The sequence below is a fragment of the Haliotis rubra genome, unplaced genomic scaffold (genome assembly GCF_003918875.1).
Source record: "Haliotis rubra isolate DU_JTF1 unplaced genomic scaffold, ASM391887v1 Scf708, whole genome shotgun sequence".
Classification (NCBI taxonomy): domain Eukaryota; kingdom Metazoa; phylum Mollusca; class Gastropoda; order Lepetellida; family Haliotidae; genus Haliotis; species Haliotis rubra.
The window spans coordinates 448,898-466,196 of NW_025767422.1; the positions used below are offsets into that span (position 1 = coordinate 448,898).

The 17,299-nt window shown below is 44.3% G+C and overlaps 1 protein-coding gene across 1 annotated transcript; it reads right to left on the bottom strand.

Moving 5' to 3' along the window:
- Nucleotides 1–644: 644 nt before the first annotated feature.
- Nucleotides 645–14,232, bottom strand: LOC124259038 (protein-glutamine gamma-glutamyltransferase 4-like). The gene is made up of 10 exons (XM_046693121.1): nucleotides 14,064–14,232; nucleotides 12,181–12,325; nucleotides 10,484–10,605; nucleotides 9,957–10,122; nucleotides 9,349–9,455; nucleotides 8,972–9,069; nucleotides 5,230–5,431; nucleotides 4,537–4,694; nucleotides 2,099–2,244; nucleotides 645–1,693 (listed from the first exon to the last, which is right to left on the bottom strand). Exons 1-10 carry the CDS (start codon nucleotides 14,098–14,100, stop codon nucleotides 1,543–1,545), a joined length of 1,332 nt encoding a protein of 443 aa, XP_046549077.1. The 5' UTR covers nucleotides 14,101–14,232; the 3' UTR covers nucleotides 645–1,542.
- Between the last annotated feature and the right edge of the window lie 3,067 nt (nucleotides 14,233–17,299).

A 17,299-nucleotide genomic window follows, 5' to 3' on the forward strand; every position in this document is an offset into this window, starting at 1 on the left:
GTTACCACCCAGCGGATTGAAGGAGACCTGACACCAGCAGTCTGGTACCACCAGCAGTCTGGTACCACCAACAACGACACCGAGGGTCCCCGTACCAACAACCACCTTGAGGGGTGGCATGGTCGCCTTAAGAAGATTGTCGCCAAGGATCACCCAAACGTCTTCGAGCTCATCCGGTTCCTGACATCTGAACAAAAGGAGAACGAGATTCATCTGGTCCAGTATGCTGCTGGTCAACGCCTCCCTCCCAAGAAAAACAAGTACCAGCACATCCAGAGAAGACTCGGCAACTTGAAAGACAGGCTACGTTGGGGAGACATCGACGTCCTACACTTCGCTGATGCTGCCTCCCATATTGTAAAACTCCAGTAATGTCCATTGAACCCTACTGCTGAATTGTATATTTGTATGCTGTCTGCTTTGTTAATAATAAAATGCCCATTAACAGATGTCTTAGTTTGTTTATTTCTTATACCCCAACGCAACCTGACCCATCCGTTTTCCACCCGATTCTAAAAACAACTTTGAGGTATGGAGTCAATACGTTGTCCTTTGCACATGGGATAACACAGTCATCGGTAAAATGACACCCGGCTGTAACAAGACCCACACCCACGCAGCGCAGATCGGCACAGAAGACAACAGGTTTTGGCTACATTTTATTTGTCTGAAATACAATAGATACAAGGATACTTTCCATGCAATGTTAATCACTGACGTGATGTGAAACATGAGAGTGGGTGAATATAGTTTTACGCCGCTTGTAGCAACATTATTCCAGCAATATCACAGCGGGGACACCAGAAATGGGGTACACACATTATGCCCATATGTGGAATCGAACCCGGGTTTAACCACTTAGGCTACACACACCGCCCCTGAAATGGGTGAAATTTGAAGAACGAAATTGGGGGGTTAACTGGTGCAACCAAAACTACACGCTTAACCTCACACATCAAAAAGAGAAATGTTGAAATCTATAAAAGTACCAAATACTGTTATCCCGACAATAACTGAACACATACTCCTGTTAAATAATTGTCAAACATTTCAATCATTATTACTATAGAGCTTAACACTTATTCCCTTAATGAAATATATGTTAACAACAAATGAAAACACTTCTATTTCACCATCATTTTAAGACTTAAATTTGAATTTTTCAATTATTTAACTTTAGAAGACAAATGATTATGGAAGGAAATACGTACACCATGTATAAAATAGGGACTACATTTTATGTGTGCAAAACTAACTGAGCTAAAAAAAATCATTTGTTGCAAATTACATAGTTACAAATCTTTATCTCGACAAGCAAAATAGGCATTTTTATATGCAAAAAAACAAATGTTGACAGAGCGGTTGCTGCACTCTATTTTAAGGAAGACACAATTATGACATAAGCAATGTCACAATGGCGATCTGAAACACCGATATACTGAGACATACTGAGGGATTTTACGGGCGTTTGCATTGGCAGTCCTCGCCTTCAGGTGATACGTTGACGCACAAAGTACGAAGGTTGTGAATGATGAAAGTAATTCAGATGAGCTGGACAGCGTATGTCCCCGTCACATCCGTAATCTCTTCGCTTGACAATGCCATATTGATGAATCTCATCAGCCTTTTCTCCGGGACTTTCGCCATCTTCAGCAAAATCTTCACAGACCACGTTTTCCCCGCACCGATGTCCCTGTACAACAGATATCAGCAAGACTTTATTATTGCAAGGTTCATGCTTACGAATCGTTGATACTTTTACTACAGCTGAATGAATAAAATTCATAAATGTCTTAACATTTTTTGTTTGGTTTGTTTTTTTGGTTTTTAACGCCGCACTCAGCAATTCTCCAGCTGTATGGCGACGGTCTGTAAATAATCGAGTCAGGACCAGACAATCCAGTGATCAACATCATGATCATCGATCTGCGCAATTGAGAACTGATGACATGTGTCAAACAAGTCAGCGAGGCCGACCACCCGATCCCGTAGGTCGCCTCTTACGACAAGCATGCGTTACTAATCGGGTGTTTACGGGTAAATGACTTATTGTTTTCGAACGAATGCCGGAAGAAGCAAAATGTACTCATGAATTTACCCTATATCCATATCCTCCTGTGTCTTGTCCACACACTTCATACGGCCCTCCATGCTCAGCTTGCATTTAGTGAGAGGAACGTTCATGGTGTTGGTCAAGGACACAGTAACGGTTACCTCGCCCTCTTTCTTACACTTCTCAGGTCCCTGAATGCATAAGATGGAACTGTTGGGTAGAATCGCTGGCATAAAGTAACTGTCAACGTCTTTCAGGACGAAGCAATTGATGGGCGGAATATATTGTCATTACTGATCTTTGTTAAGAGGCAAGGAACACCACAGGAAAATGACACGTGGTACAGATATCATCACAGGGACATGACACTTGGTACAAATATCACAGGAAGATGACACTTGGTACAAATATCACAGGAAGATGACACGTGGTACAGATATCACCACGGTGACATGGCACGTGGTACAAATACCATCAAAGGAACATGATACCTGTTAGAGATATCATCAAAGGGACATGATACGTGATACAGATATAGTATGACCAGAATTTATTGAGAATTTTAGGAATATGTTTAATTGGATTTCTAGTATAAACAACCGTGACCAGCTATGAAGTGCTTGGTTTCATTCAAGAGAGACAACTCCGTTAATCCTTTTACATTAGTTTGTGAAGTGTTATCCCCCTTTGTTTACTTGCTAGCAGATGACATTTTCAGTGATCCTCAGTATGGATGATTTAGAGAAGAGGAAGTTGATTTTAGAGTATTATAACAAGGACATCAGATCAGCTAAAGTGATTTCAAGTAGAACAGGCATCCCTTTGTCACCGTTTATCGTGTTTTGAAAAATATTGCAAATGGATATGGCACTGAGCACCAAGGAGGCGGAGGTAGGCCAAGAACATTGACTGTCGGTGACAGGAGGCGGCTTGGTATTCTTGTTTCTAAAAACAAACGAAGGAGTTTAGAAAACTTAAGGCTGGATATGATTGATAGAGGAACTGTGGCTGTCTGTAAGGAGACAATTAGAACTGAGCTCCATGCAATGGGTTGGTAGAAAAGTCAAGGAATTCCATCACCGATCATGAAACCTGAACAAAAAGAGCGAAGGTTGATCTGGTGCTTACAGCATAGAAATTTTAACTGGGACAACGTGGTTTTCTCAGATGAAAGTTGTGTGGTTGTTTCCTAATACACTGAAATTCTGGACCAAACAAACTCAAAAACCTTTGTATCAGCGCCCAAAGTACAGTCCGAAATTTAACGTGTGGGGTGGCATATCTGTGTTAGGGGCAACGCCCCTCTGTGTATTTGAAGGGAATATGAACAGTGAGCAGTACACAGATGTTCTCGAGGGACATTCACTTCCATCTGTTCAAGTGTTCTATGGAAATGTTTGGATTTTCCAGCAGGACAATGAATTCACAGGCCTGGTTTCGGACCCAAAATATGACATTATTAGATTGGCCAAGTTATAGCCCTGACCTAAATCCAATAGAAAATGTTTGGGGACTTATAAAGGAAAGAGCCAAAAAGAAAAATCTGACAAATATTGCTGAAATGAAAGAATAGGTGGTCCGATATTGGGACAGCATGGACCGAGACATTCCTGTTCAGTAGTATGCCCCGCCGCATTGAAGCCTGCATTGCTGCCCATGGCGACTTGACAAAATACTAACTGTTCACCTGTCTTTGAATCTGGAGTTATGTTCTGCTAATATTCACATTTAATACGTGAGTAATGAGTGAAAAAAATTAAAAATTACAATCTTTAAATTCTCAATAATTTCTGGTTGTACTGCAACATCATGAACATCTGACACGTAGTAAACTGAATACCATGATTACAGATAGATCACGGGTCATGCCATGGTACAGATACGTGGTACAAATAACATCACGGGGTCATGCCATGTAGTAAAGGGAACATGACGGGTACATTACATTACGTGGTACAGATAACATCACATGTAGTAAAGGGAACATGGGGTCATGCCATGTAGTAAAGGTAGTAAAGGGAACATGACGACATGTAGTAAAGGAACACGGGTATTACGTGGTACAGATAACATCACGGGGTCATGCCACGTAGTAAAGGAACATGACGGATACATTATACGTGGTACAGATAACATCACGGAGACATGCCAGTAAAGGGTACGGGTACAAAGGGAACATCACACGGAGTACATTATACGTGGTACAGATAACATCACGGAGACATGACATGTAGTAAAGGAAACATGACGGGTACATTATACGTGGTACAGATTATGCCACGTGGTACAGATAACATCACGGAGGCATGACATGTGTCACAGTGATCATCATGGGCAAGTGCATGGTACACAGAAACAACAAGTCACTCCGAGGAGATCCTAACAATACTGTTGTCAGGATGCGCTAACTCAAAGAAAACATCAAAGAAAACATTCTTTATTTCGAGTTTCGCATTAAGACCATTAGCTATATTACGCCCTACCGTTATATCCAGGGGCGGATTGCGCACATTCACCCTTTCCGATGTCTTCAGAGTGCTGTCCGATTCCTTGACTGATGCAAGGACACTGCACGTGTATGTGCGTCCTATTGCAGTCTTGAGAGTTTCCATGGTGTCAATCTTCACGGTCATCACTTTCACTGTAATGGTGATAACGATGATGATGCCTTTTATAACGATATTGAAACTGTATCAACAGACAGAGTTCGTCAATATCATACTCTTAATCCAAGGTGTTTCCTTTCAAAGTCCCATGTTGTTGATCACTGGGTTGTATGGTCCAGACCCGATTATTTACAAACCGTCGCCATATTTGCATGCACATCATGAAAACCTCGTGCCCGAAATTGGCGTGTTTGCACGACATTCGTTAGACGCTGTGCATTTGATAAGTATATCGTTATTACAAATCTTTTTTTTGCAAATGTTAAATTCTATTCACACAAACATTTTTACAGCTGATTTTCTTTTTGTGCATAAATTTGATTATTTACTTATGTTATCTACTTTACCTGAACTTCTTATGAAGTTTTTATAAAAATCCATTCTTTTTCTCTTCATTTCGATCAAATTCTCGAATGTCATTGGATACTCGAAATTTCGAGAATATAATCGAAATTTCATTGTTTTAAAGAAAGTGTCTGCCTTCATGTTTAACCTCATCATAGTCCTCACCAGCGCCAACCTTCATGACGAGATTGGTCTCCTTCTTCTCAGCTAAAACCACCTCAAACTTGCCGGTGTAGTCGGAATTACTACATTTCATGGCGATGGAGACTGTGCGAGTCATGTCGCCGGTGTTCCTTGCGGTCAACTTGAACACCAACTCAGAACCCAAGTACACGGCGCCAATCTCTTCTATTGTAAGTTCAATGGCCTATAAAGTCAACGAAATCACACACTACCGGTAATCGAGTTTACAGGTGTGACATCAACCTGATTCTTTATAATATCTGAATGAGGACAAACAACGCATAAAACAGCAAGTTTATATGGGAACCAGCTTCTACTGGTGGTGGTTCCTCCCATCTTTACTTCTGCTGGTGGTGGTTCCTCCCATCTTTACCTCTACAAGTAGTCCCCTCCCTCCCTTCCCATACTTACTGGTGGTCACCCCTCCCCATCCAACCACCTCCCTACCTTCTCTTACCTACGGGTGATGACCCCTCCACATCCTACACCCTTTTTCCCTACTCTTACCTCTACTGGTGTTGAAACCATCCTTCCCTTCTCTTATCCCTACTTGCGGTGAGCCCATACTCACCTTCTCTTACCTCCACTGGTGGTGACCCTATCCTTACGTACTCTTACCTCTACTGGCGGTGACCACATCCTTCCCTTCCCTTATCCCAACTGGTGGTGACCCCATCCTTCCCTTCTCTTATTCCTACTGGTGGTGACCCCATCCTTCCCTTCTCTTACCTCTACTGGTGGTGACCCCATCCTTACCTACTCTTACCTCTACTGGCGGTGACCCCATCCTTACCTACTCTTACCTCTACTGGCGGTGACCCCATCCTTACCTACTCTTAGCTCTACTGGTGGTGTTGCCATCCCTACCTACTCTTACCTCTACTGGCGGTGTCGCCATGCCTACCTACTCTTACATCTACTGGCGGTGTCGCCGTCCCTACCTACTCTTACCTCTACAGATGTTGACCCCCACCCTCCCTACTCTTACCTACTAATGGTCACCACTCCCCATCCAACGCCCTCCCTACCTACTCTTACCCCTACTGGTGGTGGCCCCCTCCCTCTCTTCTCATACTTACTGGTGGTCACCCCTCCCCATCCAACCACCTCCCTACCTACTCTTACCTCTACTGGTGTTGAAACCATCCTTCCCTTCTCGTATCCCTACTTTCGATGAGCCCATACTCACATTCTCTTACCTCCACTGGTTGTGACCCCATCCTTACGTACTCTTACCTCTACTGGCGGTGACCCCATCCTTCTCTTCCCTTATCCCAACTGGTGGTGACCCCATCCTTCCCTTCTCTTATCCCTACTGGTGGTGATCCCATCCTTCCCTTCTCTTACCTCTACTGGTGGTGACCCCATCCTTACCTACTCTTACCTCTACTGGTGGTGTTGCCATCCCTTCCTACTCTTACATCTACTGGCGGTGTCGCCATCCCTACCTACTCTTACACCTACTGGCGGTGTCGCCATCCCTACCTACTCTTACATCTACTGGTGGTGTCGCCATCCCTACCTACTCTTACCTCTACTGGCGGCGACCCCATACTTACCTACTCTTACATCTACTGGCGGCGACCCGTTACTTACCTACTCTTACATCTACTGGCGGTGACGCCAACCTTACCTACTCTTACCTCTACTGGCGGTGACGCCAACCTAACCTACTCTTACCTCTACTGGTGGTGTCGCCATCCCTACCCACTCTTATATCTAGTGGTGGTGACCCCATCCTTACCTACTCTTACCTCTACTGGTGGTGTTGCCATCCCTTCCTACTCTTACATCTACTGGCGGTGTCGCCATCCCTACCTACTCTTACACCTACTGGCGGTGTCGCCATCCCTACCTACTCTTACCTCTACTGGCGGTGTCGCCATCCGTACCCACTCTTACATCTACTGGTGGTGACCCCATCCTTACCTACTCTTACCTCTACTGGTGGTGTCGCCATTCCTTACCTACTCCTACCTCTACTGGCGGTGTCGCCATCTCTACCTACTCTTTCATCTACTGGCGGTTACCCCATCCTTACCACCTTACCTACTCTTGCCTCTACTGGCGATGACGCCAACCTTACCTTCTTTTATGTCTACTGGTGGTGTCGCCATCCCTACCTACTCTTACGTCTACTGGTGGTGTCGCCATCCCTACCTTCTCTTACATCTACTGGCGATGTCGCCATCTCTACCTACTCTTACATCTACTGACGGTGACCCCATCCTCACCTACTCTTACCTCTACTGGCGGTGACGCCAACCTTACCTACTCTTACCTCTACAGGTGGTGTCGCCATCCCTAACTACTCTTTCATCTACTGGCGGCGACCCCATACTTACCTACCCTTACATCTACTGGCGGTGACCCCATCCTTACCTACTCTTACCTCTACTGGCGGTGACGCCAACTTTACCTACTCTTACGTGTACTGGTGGTGTCGCCATCCCTACCTACTCTTACATCTACTGGCGATTGTCGCCATCCTACCTACTCTTGCATCTACTGACGGTGACCCCATCATACCTACTCTTAGCCTCTACTGGCGGTGGCGCCAACCCACCTATTCTTACATCTACTGGCGGTGACGCCATCCTTACCCTACTCTACCACTACTGGTGGTTAGCCCATCCTTTCCTACTCTTACCGCCTGCTGTGGTGGTGGCCCCATCCTTACCTACTCTTGGCTCTGGTGGTGAGCCCCTCACTACGCACTTCTCTTATTCCTACTGGTGGTATCCCTCCCTACCTACTCTTACCTCTAATGGTGGTGACCCCATCCCTTTCTTCTCTTAACCCTACTTGTGGTGAACCCTCCCCTTCCATCCTCCCTACTCTTACCCCTACTGGTTGTGACCCCCTCCTTACCTACTCTTACATCTACTGGTTGTGACCCCATCCTACCTACTCTTATATCTAATGGACGTGACCCCTCGCCCCACCTACTCTTACATCTACTGGTGCAGGACCCCTTCTTACCTACTCTGTCTACTGCTGGTGGTGACCCCATCCTGTCTACTCTTACCTCTACTGTTGGTGACCCTCCCTATCCAACCCCTTCCTCCCTACTCTTACCCCTACTAATGGTGACCCCCTCCCGATCCAACCCCATTCCTCCCTACTCTTCTCTACTGTTGGTGACCCCTCGATCCAACCCCTTCCTCCCAACTCTTACCCCTACTGATGGTGACCCTCCCGATCCAAACCCCTTCCTCCCTACTCTTACCTCTACTGTTGGTGAGCCCCTCCCGATCCACCCCCTTCCTGCCTACTCTTACCTCTGCTGTTGGTGACCCCTCGATCCAACCCTCTTCCTCCCTACTCTTTACCTCTACTGTTGGTGACCCTCCCGATCCAACCCCTTCCTCTCAACTCTACCTCTACTGATGGTGACCCTCTCGATTCAACCCCCTTCCTCCCTACTCTTACCTCTACTGTTGGTGACCCCTCCCGATCCAACCCCCTTCCTCCCTACTCTACCCCTACTAATGGTGACCCTCCCGATCCAACCCCCTTCCTCCCAGCTCTACCCCTACTGGTGGTCACCCATCCCGATCCAACCCCTTCCTCCCAACTCTTACCCCTACTGGTGGTCACCCATCCCGATCCAACCCCCTTCCTCCCTACTCTTATCTCTACTGGTGGTGTCCCATTCCTCCCAACTCTTACCTCTACTGTTGGTGACCCCTCCCGATCCAACCCTCTTCCTCCCAACTCTTACCTCTATTGGTGATGGTTCTTCCCCTTCTTTTCCTTCAAAGTTGGCCAACCTAAACGCCCGCTCTGCCCGACGGACAACTGCACGTTCTTCTTTAGAACCTGGAACAAGTTTAGTCCCACAACGAGATGTCACAATTACGCCTATGTTTCACAAGTGGATACTTTTGATGACTTTTAGTCAACCTCTCCTCACACCAAGTACCCTTTTAATAACTCATCTACGAATCTGTGGCAAACCCGTAGTTTTCTGTAGTTATTTGTTTTTGGCCCCAAATCTTCATTTATACCATCAGTACCATGACATGATATTGTTGTACATGTATTTTGATATTTAAATACTGTTATGTAACACATACATTGATCTAAGCAATAAAGTACCTTCCTCATGCTTGTATTCATGAGTGATATCCAGCCTTTCACTTTCCTCTTCGTCCTGATTGAAAGGGCTTGCCGGTCGGCGCATGGGTACTGATGTCTTGCCAACACTGGAAGGTATTGTGTTAGATGGTATAGCCTAGTTGGTGCATATACACTTGCCAAAATCGTGTTGGATGGTATAGTGGTTCTGGTTAGTTAGGCTACACTTGCACAACACAATATATGATGATTTACAAAATTTAAAATCTTTGTAGAGATGATATTTACAAAGTTTGTAAATATCTTGCAAACGTCATCTTTGCAAAATTGTAAATGCCCTGCAAGCCTCATCTTTACAATACATTTATGAGCTTGAAAGTGTAGACTTTTTTGCAGTGTTGCCAACGCTGGAAGGTATCACATTTGAGGGTATAGTCTGGTTGGAACATATACAATTGCCGACATTAGATAATACAGCCTGATTATACTGATACATTTGTGAACTGGGTATTTGTCAGTACTGGAAAATAGGCACCAGCATAATGATCCTGTTAACCACACCCCACACCTTCAAGTACGGGTCAGGACACTCTAGAAAATGACCCAGGTGAAATCACTGTTTTACGTACGCGTTTTTCTTCCTTGACAGCTGTATGAACTTCGTTTTGCTCCGGTTAACAAGCCACTCAACTCTGTCCCCGTTCACCTCGGCGAAGATGAAAGCAGTGTCGAGGCCGACATGAACACGCCCCTCCTTAACTGCCGCCACAGGACAAGGACCGCACTGAAACACGCCTACAGAGGGCGTGGAATCGGCCATTTTGAATTATCAAGTTGAACACAGCCCTTAAGGGACCATTTACAATTTATGCGGCGGTGTGTGTGTGTGTGTGTGTGCGTGCGTGCGTGCGTGCGTGCGTGCGTGCGTGCGTTGTGTGTGTGCGTGTGTGTGTGTGCTGTGTGTGTCTGTATTATTGTCTGTGTGTAAAATGCTAGTGTGTGTTGTTGAAAATACAAACTTAGAAATATGAGTTTTACAATCAGTGATAGTAAATATTTACAAACAGAAATGGAACAGTCTCACACAGACTCCCGAATTATAATTCCAGGGTAGGACTATTCATATTGCCATAGCAACAATACAGGTATCACCCACCGTCACTTCTCTCCTGTGGGGTGGCGTCTATGACCTGCCAACCGTCGTATACCCCCTCTCTCCCCTCGGAGTCCTCCAGGTCAGGGCGACTCATCCACGCCTCGTTCCATACATGGAAATTCCTGGAATTAGAAAGGAAGCCTGAAGTGATGCTTGTCTTACACGTTTACCGGGATTCGAAACTACAAACTATGTTTCTGATGAACCAACGGGACTCAAGTTTACAGCGATTCCCTGTGTGCCTCCGGCGAGTGAGCAACTCCCTCAATATCCGCTGCTGTAGATCCCTAGTCTCGTCAGGTGAAATGGTTTGGTTGATATAGCCTAATTTGTATGTATTTAACTTGTGTTGTAATGTTGATCATAAACATGTGTTTGTCTTTTGACGATGTCTGTAAACAACACAATCTGGGCAAGAAAAATACAGTGATTGTCATCAAGAGCATCTAATTTTAACAGATGAGCTTCAAACAATGTAAGGAACTTAATAATTTGAGAGGAAGTGAACACCCTAAACACAACGCATGGGATGCGTGCACAACACAGTAGTAATATAACACACGTGCATGTGGTGTCATATATGATTTTGACGCTTGTCAAGAAGGTCGATAAATCACTGTAGACCATTAATTTTGGCAATCATCTTGCATCACACACTTGGTAGTGTTTTTTGTTGTTGTTTGAAATTGAAAATCGTACACGCAAATTTCACATATGTATTGACAGATAGCCGTTGCTCCATCATGTAATAATAGAAGGTTCTAATGCACTCATACGACTTTCTGTATTTATAAAATACCCTTTTTAACTGACTCTTTAATAGATCTCGTTAAATTGGGAATTTCCATGAGTTAGTGAGTGAGTGAGATTAGTTCTACGCCTTTTTTAGCAATATTTCGGGGGACACCAGAAATGGGTTTCACATAGTGTACCGATGCGGGGAATCGAACCCGGGTCTTCAGCGTGACGAGCGAAGGCATTACCACTAGGCTACCCCACCGCCCCCGTGAGTTAGATAATGTCTAAATTTAGATGTGTACGGATGGATCCGAGTATTTCCGAACATCGGAAATAGTCTGTCCGGCAGCCATCCAATACGGAATTTGCTTATTTCTGCGTATTGTAAAGTTGTACTGTTTGTAGTATACCTTGGGTTTCACTATACAAGTTCGTCCTGAGGGTGGTATTATTAAATCCAGGGATTGAGAAACGAATAGCAATATCATGCCGACATCTTTATTCCCGCTCACGGTACACATCGCCACCTATCGGGAAAGTAACTCTGCCTGACACTCTCGTATTCAAGATTCGAGTATTTAAAACACAACACTGTTGTCATACGATCACATGCGTATGTAATTTCTCCTGGTTGCCTAGTCTCCTGGCTGGTATGCTACGTTTACAATTAATATATGGAGAATCTCACCCTCGTGTCTTTTGATATCAAATATATCACAAAAAGTTGATAAAGTAACAAATATCCGAGGCTTGCCGAGGATATTTTTACTTTATCAACGAGCTTTGATATATTTAGTATTAGCAGACATATACCATCAAAATAACTCTTCGTTAGTTTTCAATGGAAAATGTACATCTCTGAGACTTGCAGTACAGTGATGTCATAGCATTGTGACGTCATCAAGTTCGTGACGTCATATCATTGTCAGATATAAATTGTCAGTAAATAAGATGCATACCACACCGAGTCTATTTCTTCTTCTTCAAAGTCTCCATTCGGCAGCTTGTAGTTGTACATGTCGATGCTCAGATGTTCCTTGTCTGTGTTATGGGCTGAGTCAAAGTTGGTGACACTCCGACAAGGGATTCCTAGCGCCCGACACACTGGCGGTAGAGGCAGTAATGACAAGATGTGAGGCATGTCAACAAACATGAAATACACAGCACAAGAGCATGCAGCCTTATTTCCATGTTCTTCAAAATATCAACATTCCGATTAGATTGTTGTTTTATTGTAGCTAAGTCTGAAAACCCCAGACTGAAGAAGATCTTCGGATTTTGTTGTTTTATTGTAGTAAAACACTTCTAAAATCAATATCTGGAGAAAGATCGCATATTATCCTGTTGTCTTGAGACAGAACACACCCCTTAGAACCCCCCACTGACAAAGATCTTATGCCGCCCTATTGAAGTAAATATCCTCAAAATCCCTGGTCGAAAATAAAATCTTATAATCTTGCTATATGTTTGTAGTAAAACACCCCTAAGCGTCTCTTCATCATTGTGGTCGAAACGGTCATTGTGATGCGATATTCAAAGGGGAATACCTCTCGAAGGCAAAACTATGTTTTGAGGACTTGTTATGTATACGTTAGCACCCTCCTCAAGGGTGATATGGATTTCAACGCTCGAGCCGTCATGTGAGAGCGTGCTAACCTACTTATACCACGTGGGCGCCGAATGGACTCGTACATTGCTTGTTGCACGTGCGTTTCCTGTACCACCAAGGTTGTTATCCACATATCAGCCTCTGCACGTGCAGATAGAAGGTTGATACACAGAAAATCAACCTGCCAGAACAATGGACATAACATACCCTAGTGGTATAATTCAAATAATATACCGTTTAGGATAAATTCTAAAATCAAATCTGTTTCCACTTCCAAGATGAAAACATCATATTCTCAACAAAAATGATAAAAAGAACATTAAGTAATATTGATAGTTGAAATTTCCAAGCGAGTTGGATTTCAATGCCATGCGTCGAAAACTGCCATAACCGCCTATACTATCCGTTGGAACAAGGTAAGATCAATTCATACAACCAGTGAAACTTCAGAGTACTGTTTCATATGAAGCGGTATTAACCAATCCTAAGTCTTCTTACATATCTGAAGGGTCATAAAGTATCACCTTCCTGTTTTTATTGTAGAAGTGCACGTCTCGAATCCTCAGTTAAAAAACAACAACCTTGTTTTACTGCTGTTGTATTGTGGCAATTCCCTAATGAAAAACCGCCTCAAACTTCCTCACCGAAAACATTCTCCAATCTTTCTTCGCAAAAGGGGGCGGTGGGGTAGTCTAGTGGTTAAAGCGTTGGCTCGTCACGCCGAAGACCCGGGTTCTAATCCCCACATGAGTACAGTGAGTGAAGCCCATTTCTGGTGTCCGCCACCGTGGTATTGCTGGAATACTGCTAAAAACGGTGACAACCTAACTCACTCACTCTTCTCAAAAGTACACTTCCTCTGAGCCACAGCACCCAATAATCACAGCTAGTCCTGGCCTTTTCACAATCGTAGCTGAAGCATGCACTGTAAATGTTATGTTAAAGATGTTAAGATAGTGGTTTGGGTTGAGTTGCTGTTTCGCCGCACTCGACAATATTTCAGCTTCTATATCGGCGATCTATAAACAATCGAATCTGAACCAGACAATCCAGTGATCGACATAATGAGCATCGATCTACGCAACCGGACCAGGTGACGTATGTGTCGACCAAGTCAGCGCTTATTGACAGCCGGTCCCTTTCACGACACTCATGGGTTGCTGAAAACTTCAATTCTAACCCGGATCTTGTACGTTAAGACAATGAAGTAGCTATCTGCAACACCCGTTTTACCTGTGGTGAGGACACAGGGTAAACCCAGCGCACCCATACTTCACTGGTTTGGTTCGTGCTCATGTATTGTTTGAGAATCTTCACCTCCCAACCCGCTTGGAAGGTGCCGTACCAACCGAATATCCGCCCGACCACCTGCCCACCAACACTCCGTCATCGTCATTACAGTTCATACCTGCAACAGGAACCCACAATACCACAAAGGGCTGGTGCCCTCGTTTGGTTGTGCTTGCACGCAAGCGGTGAGTAACTGAGTTTTGTTTACGCCGCTTTTAGCAATATTCCATCAATATCCCGTCGGGGCGCATGAGGATATAGGCTTCACGGTATTCCCAGGTCAGAATCCGAACCCGCATCGTCGGCGTGACGGACGAACGCTTTAGCAACAAGGCTGTCCACCGTCCTTGCGCAAGCGAAGTACTGACTGACTGAGTTTGGTTTACACCGCCTTTGCGAATATTCCAGCAACGGCTCATCGGCGGGGACACGAAACAGGCTTCACGTTATACCCATGGAGATTCGAACCCGGGTTTTTTCGGCGTGACGATCAACGCTTTAACCACTAGGCTACCCACCGCCCTCAAGCGAAGTAAATACAGGACACCACGTTGCTCGCATTGTTTGTTGGTTTGTTGATTTAACGCCACACTCAGCAATATTCCAGCTATATGGCGGCTCTGTAAATAATCGAGTCTGGACCAGACTATCCAGCAATCCACAGCATGAGCATCCATCTACGTAACTGGGATACAATGACATGTACCTTGGCAACTACATTGTAAGTCAGCGAGCCTGAACACCTGATCCCGTTTTGTTATCGCCTCTTACGACAAGCATGTGATGCTGGTGATCAATTCTAACCTGATCTTTACAGCGGGTTGTTACAGGAAGGCTCTGCCATGAGATAACGTTACCTTTTTAGTTTCAGCATTCCTTAATTGCAAGTATGTGTTGGTTCATTACTTTTCAGGCACTACTTACAATCTTGGAGGGCACGTGTAACTCTCACGGGGTTCCCCAAGGCTGGCGAAAGCTCTCAAAACCGAGCCTTCTGTAGCAGTAGAGACGCGTTAGGATCCATCTTCAAACTGAAACCGATAAGGTTATTGGAAACAAATTATAATCGTCAGTTGTGGAACGAATATTCATATTCACATTTGATAAAATTCTTCCATACTCGGGTACCAGCCACCCTAATTTCTGCTTAACCTTGCAAAATCACAGTTTCCTGTCAGATAGCCAGATGATTGGAACACATCATGTTTGACTGCTCTTGTTTAACGCCATACGTAACAGTGGTCAGCTTTATGACAGCAACTAGTAAATAATCAGCCCTAGCCAGAACAAGTAGAGGGTGATTGGTGTTTTGAAGTAAATAATCAAATCCAGTGATTGATGTTGAGAAAGTAAATAGTCGGCTCCTATTAAAAACAAACGCAGTGATTGATTGTGTAACGGTAAATATTCAAATCCTAGCCAGAGCGAAACTGAATGGTTGATGTTGTGAAAGCAACGATCGACGCCTTCGAAGGTTACGATGACACATATTCAACCAAGTCTAGGAGCTGACCAGATGTGATCCATTGATAAGCCTCATAGATTGAAGCTTGTAGCATGCTTCTGCCTTGGGTGTTCAAAGTTCTTTTCTTCTAAACTTTCGGAGGAAATACATTTAAAAACAACCATCTATCATTTTGTAAAACGACCAGACAAGCTGATGTGTTTGTCCAGTTCTTGTAAGCATTTGCGGAAGCTGTTTCTTTCTGAAATCGTTCAATAAGGACCAGTCTATCAACATGGAACCTTCGATGAATGAAACTTCTACTTTCAGTATGGCGAGTGGGTCCTTCTTCTGGTGTTACTGCTGCTCATACTTTGCACAGGAAGAGATCCTATTTTTGCAAGTAAAAACTTCTTTTAAATACTTTTCTCAATTAAATATTACGCGGCAATCACGATCCATGAAGGTTAATATGCAGTTCATACTAGGAATAGAGGTGAGGTGAAGTTTAGTTTTACGCTGCGCTCAATATTCCAGCTGTTAGCTAAGCGCCGTTCTACCATCGTCGAAGTCTGGGCCAGAAATCCAGTGATCCGCTTAGCGCCGAGGCATCGATCCGCGGTTGTTGGGAACCGTTGACATGTGCCAACAAAGTCCTTGTCTAAGCCGCGATCCATGTAAGTCGCCTTTTACGACAAGCATGGGTTACTGAAGGTCGAATTCTAACCTGGACGTTCACGATTTACAGGCATAGAACATAAAACTACATGGTTGAACGCGCACCCATCCAAAGTTCCAAAGGGCGTCCATACTGGTATTTGTGATAGCACGATACGCATCCCGAATCATTCAAGAACAGCTGTTCAAGGCAGTCTGTGTCAGCCATATAAACCAAGTCCTGGAACAGAATTAATAATGACATTTTCATTGTGTTCGTCACGTATGCATATCTGTTTTAATGGTAAAGATGCACTGGCCTATAGTGTTATGTTATTCATTAAACAATGCCTTTGCGTGTATTTCATTCCCAAACCTCAAACCTCAACCGTGGTTGGTTAGGAAAAAATCGCTAGAAATAGATGAAGAAGTATAAAATACTTTACACCAATTGTGTAGCCCATTCGTGAGATTGAATATTTAGATGACTTGTTAATCAAAGTCTACAATCATCTTTTGAAATAGTACTATTGACCTTGCTCATTCTATGACTCTTGTGAGGATCGATATTTGGACTGTGCATGTCCTTGTGACGTCACATGGTGTCATATGTTCTTGATATAAACTAACGAGCAAAAGAAACGATACCAAGTCGACATTACTGATATTACAAAACGTCAAACCACCATTGTGAAAAGGATATTGAAATTTAATAACATGCGTATGGGCATCATGTAGTCGCCACAATTACCCGGTTTGTCGTTTTAATAATATCAATGATTTCGACTTTGGTATCGTTTCTTTGCCCGTTATGGTAGTTCCGAGTCTTACAAGGGACTGTTGCCTTTATGATGCTGTCGTTTGTATTCCCTGCGACCTTCTTTACACCAGGGTTGAAAGAACGATCACGTCTTCGCCATAGAGTGTACGTCAGACGATGTCTTCATATCCTTGACAGCACCCACGACGGTGTTGACGCTGACTCCACACCCCACGGGTGAAGACGCGAGGATGAAAACTGACACTGTTGGGGCACCGCCTTCTTCACCAGGTTCGCTCCCGCACTTCCGGGGTTTGT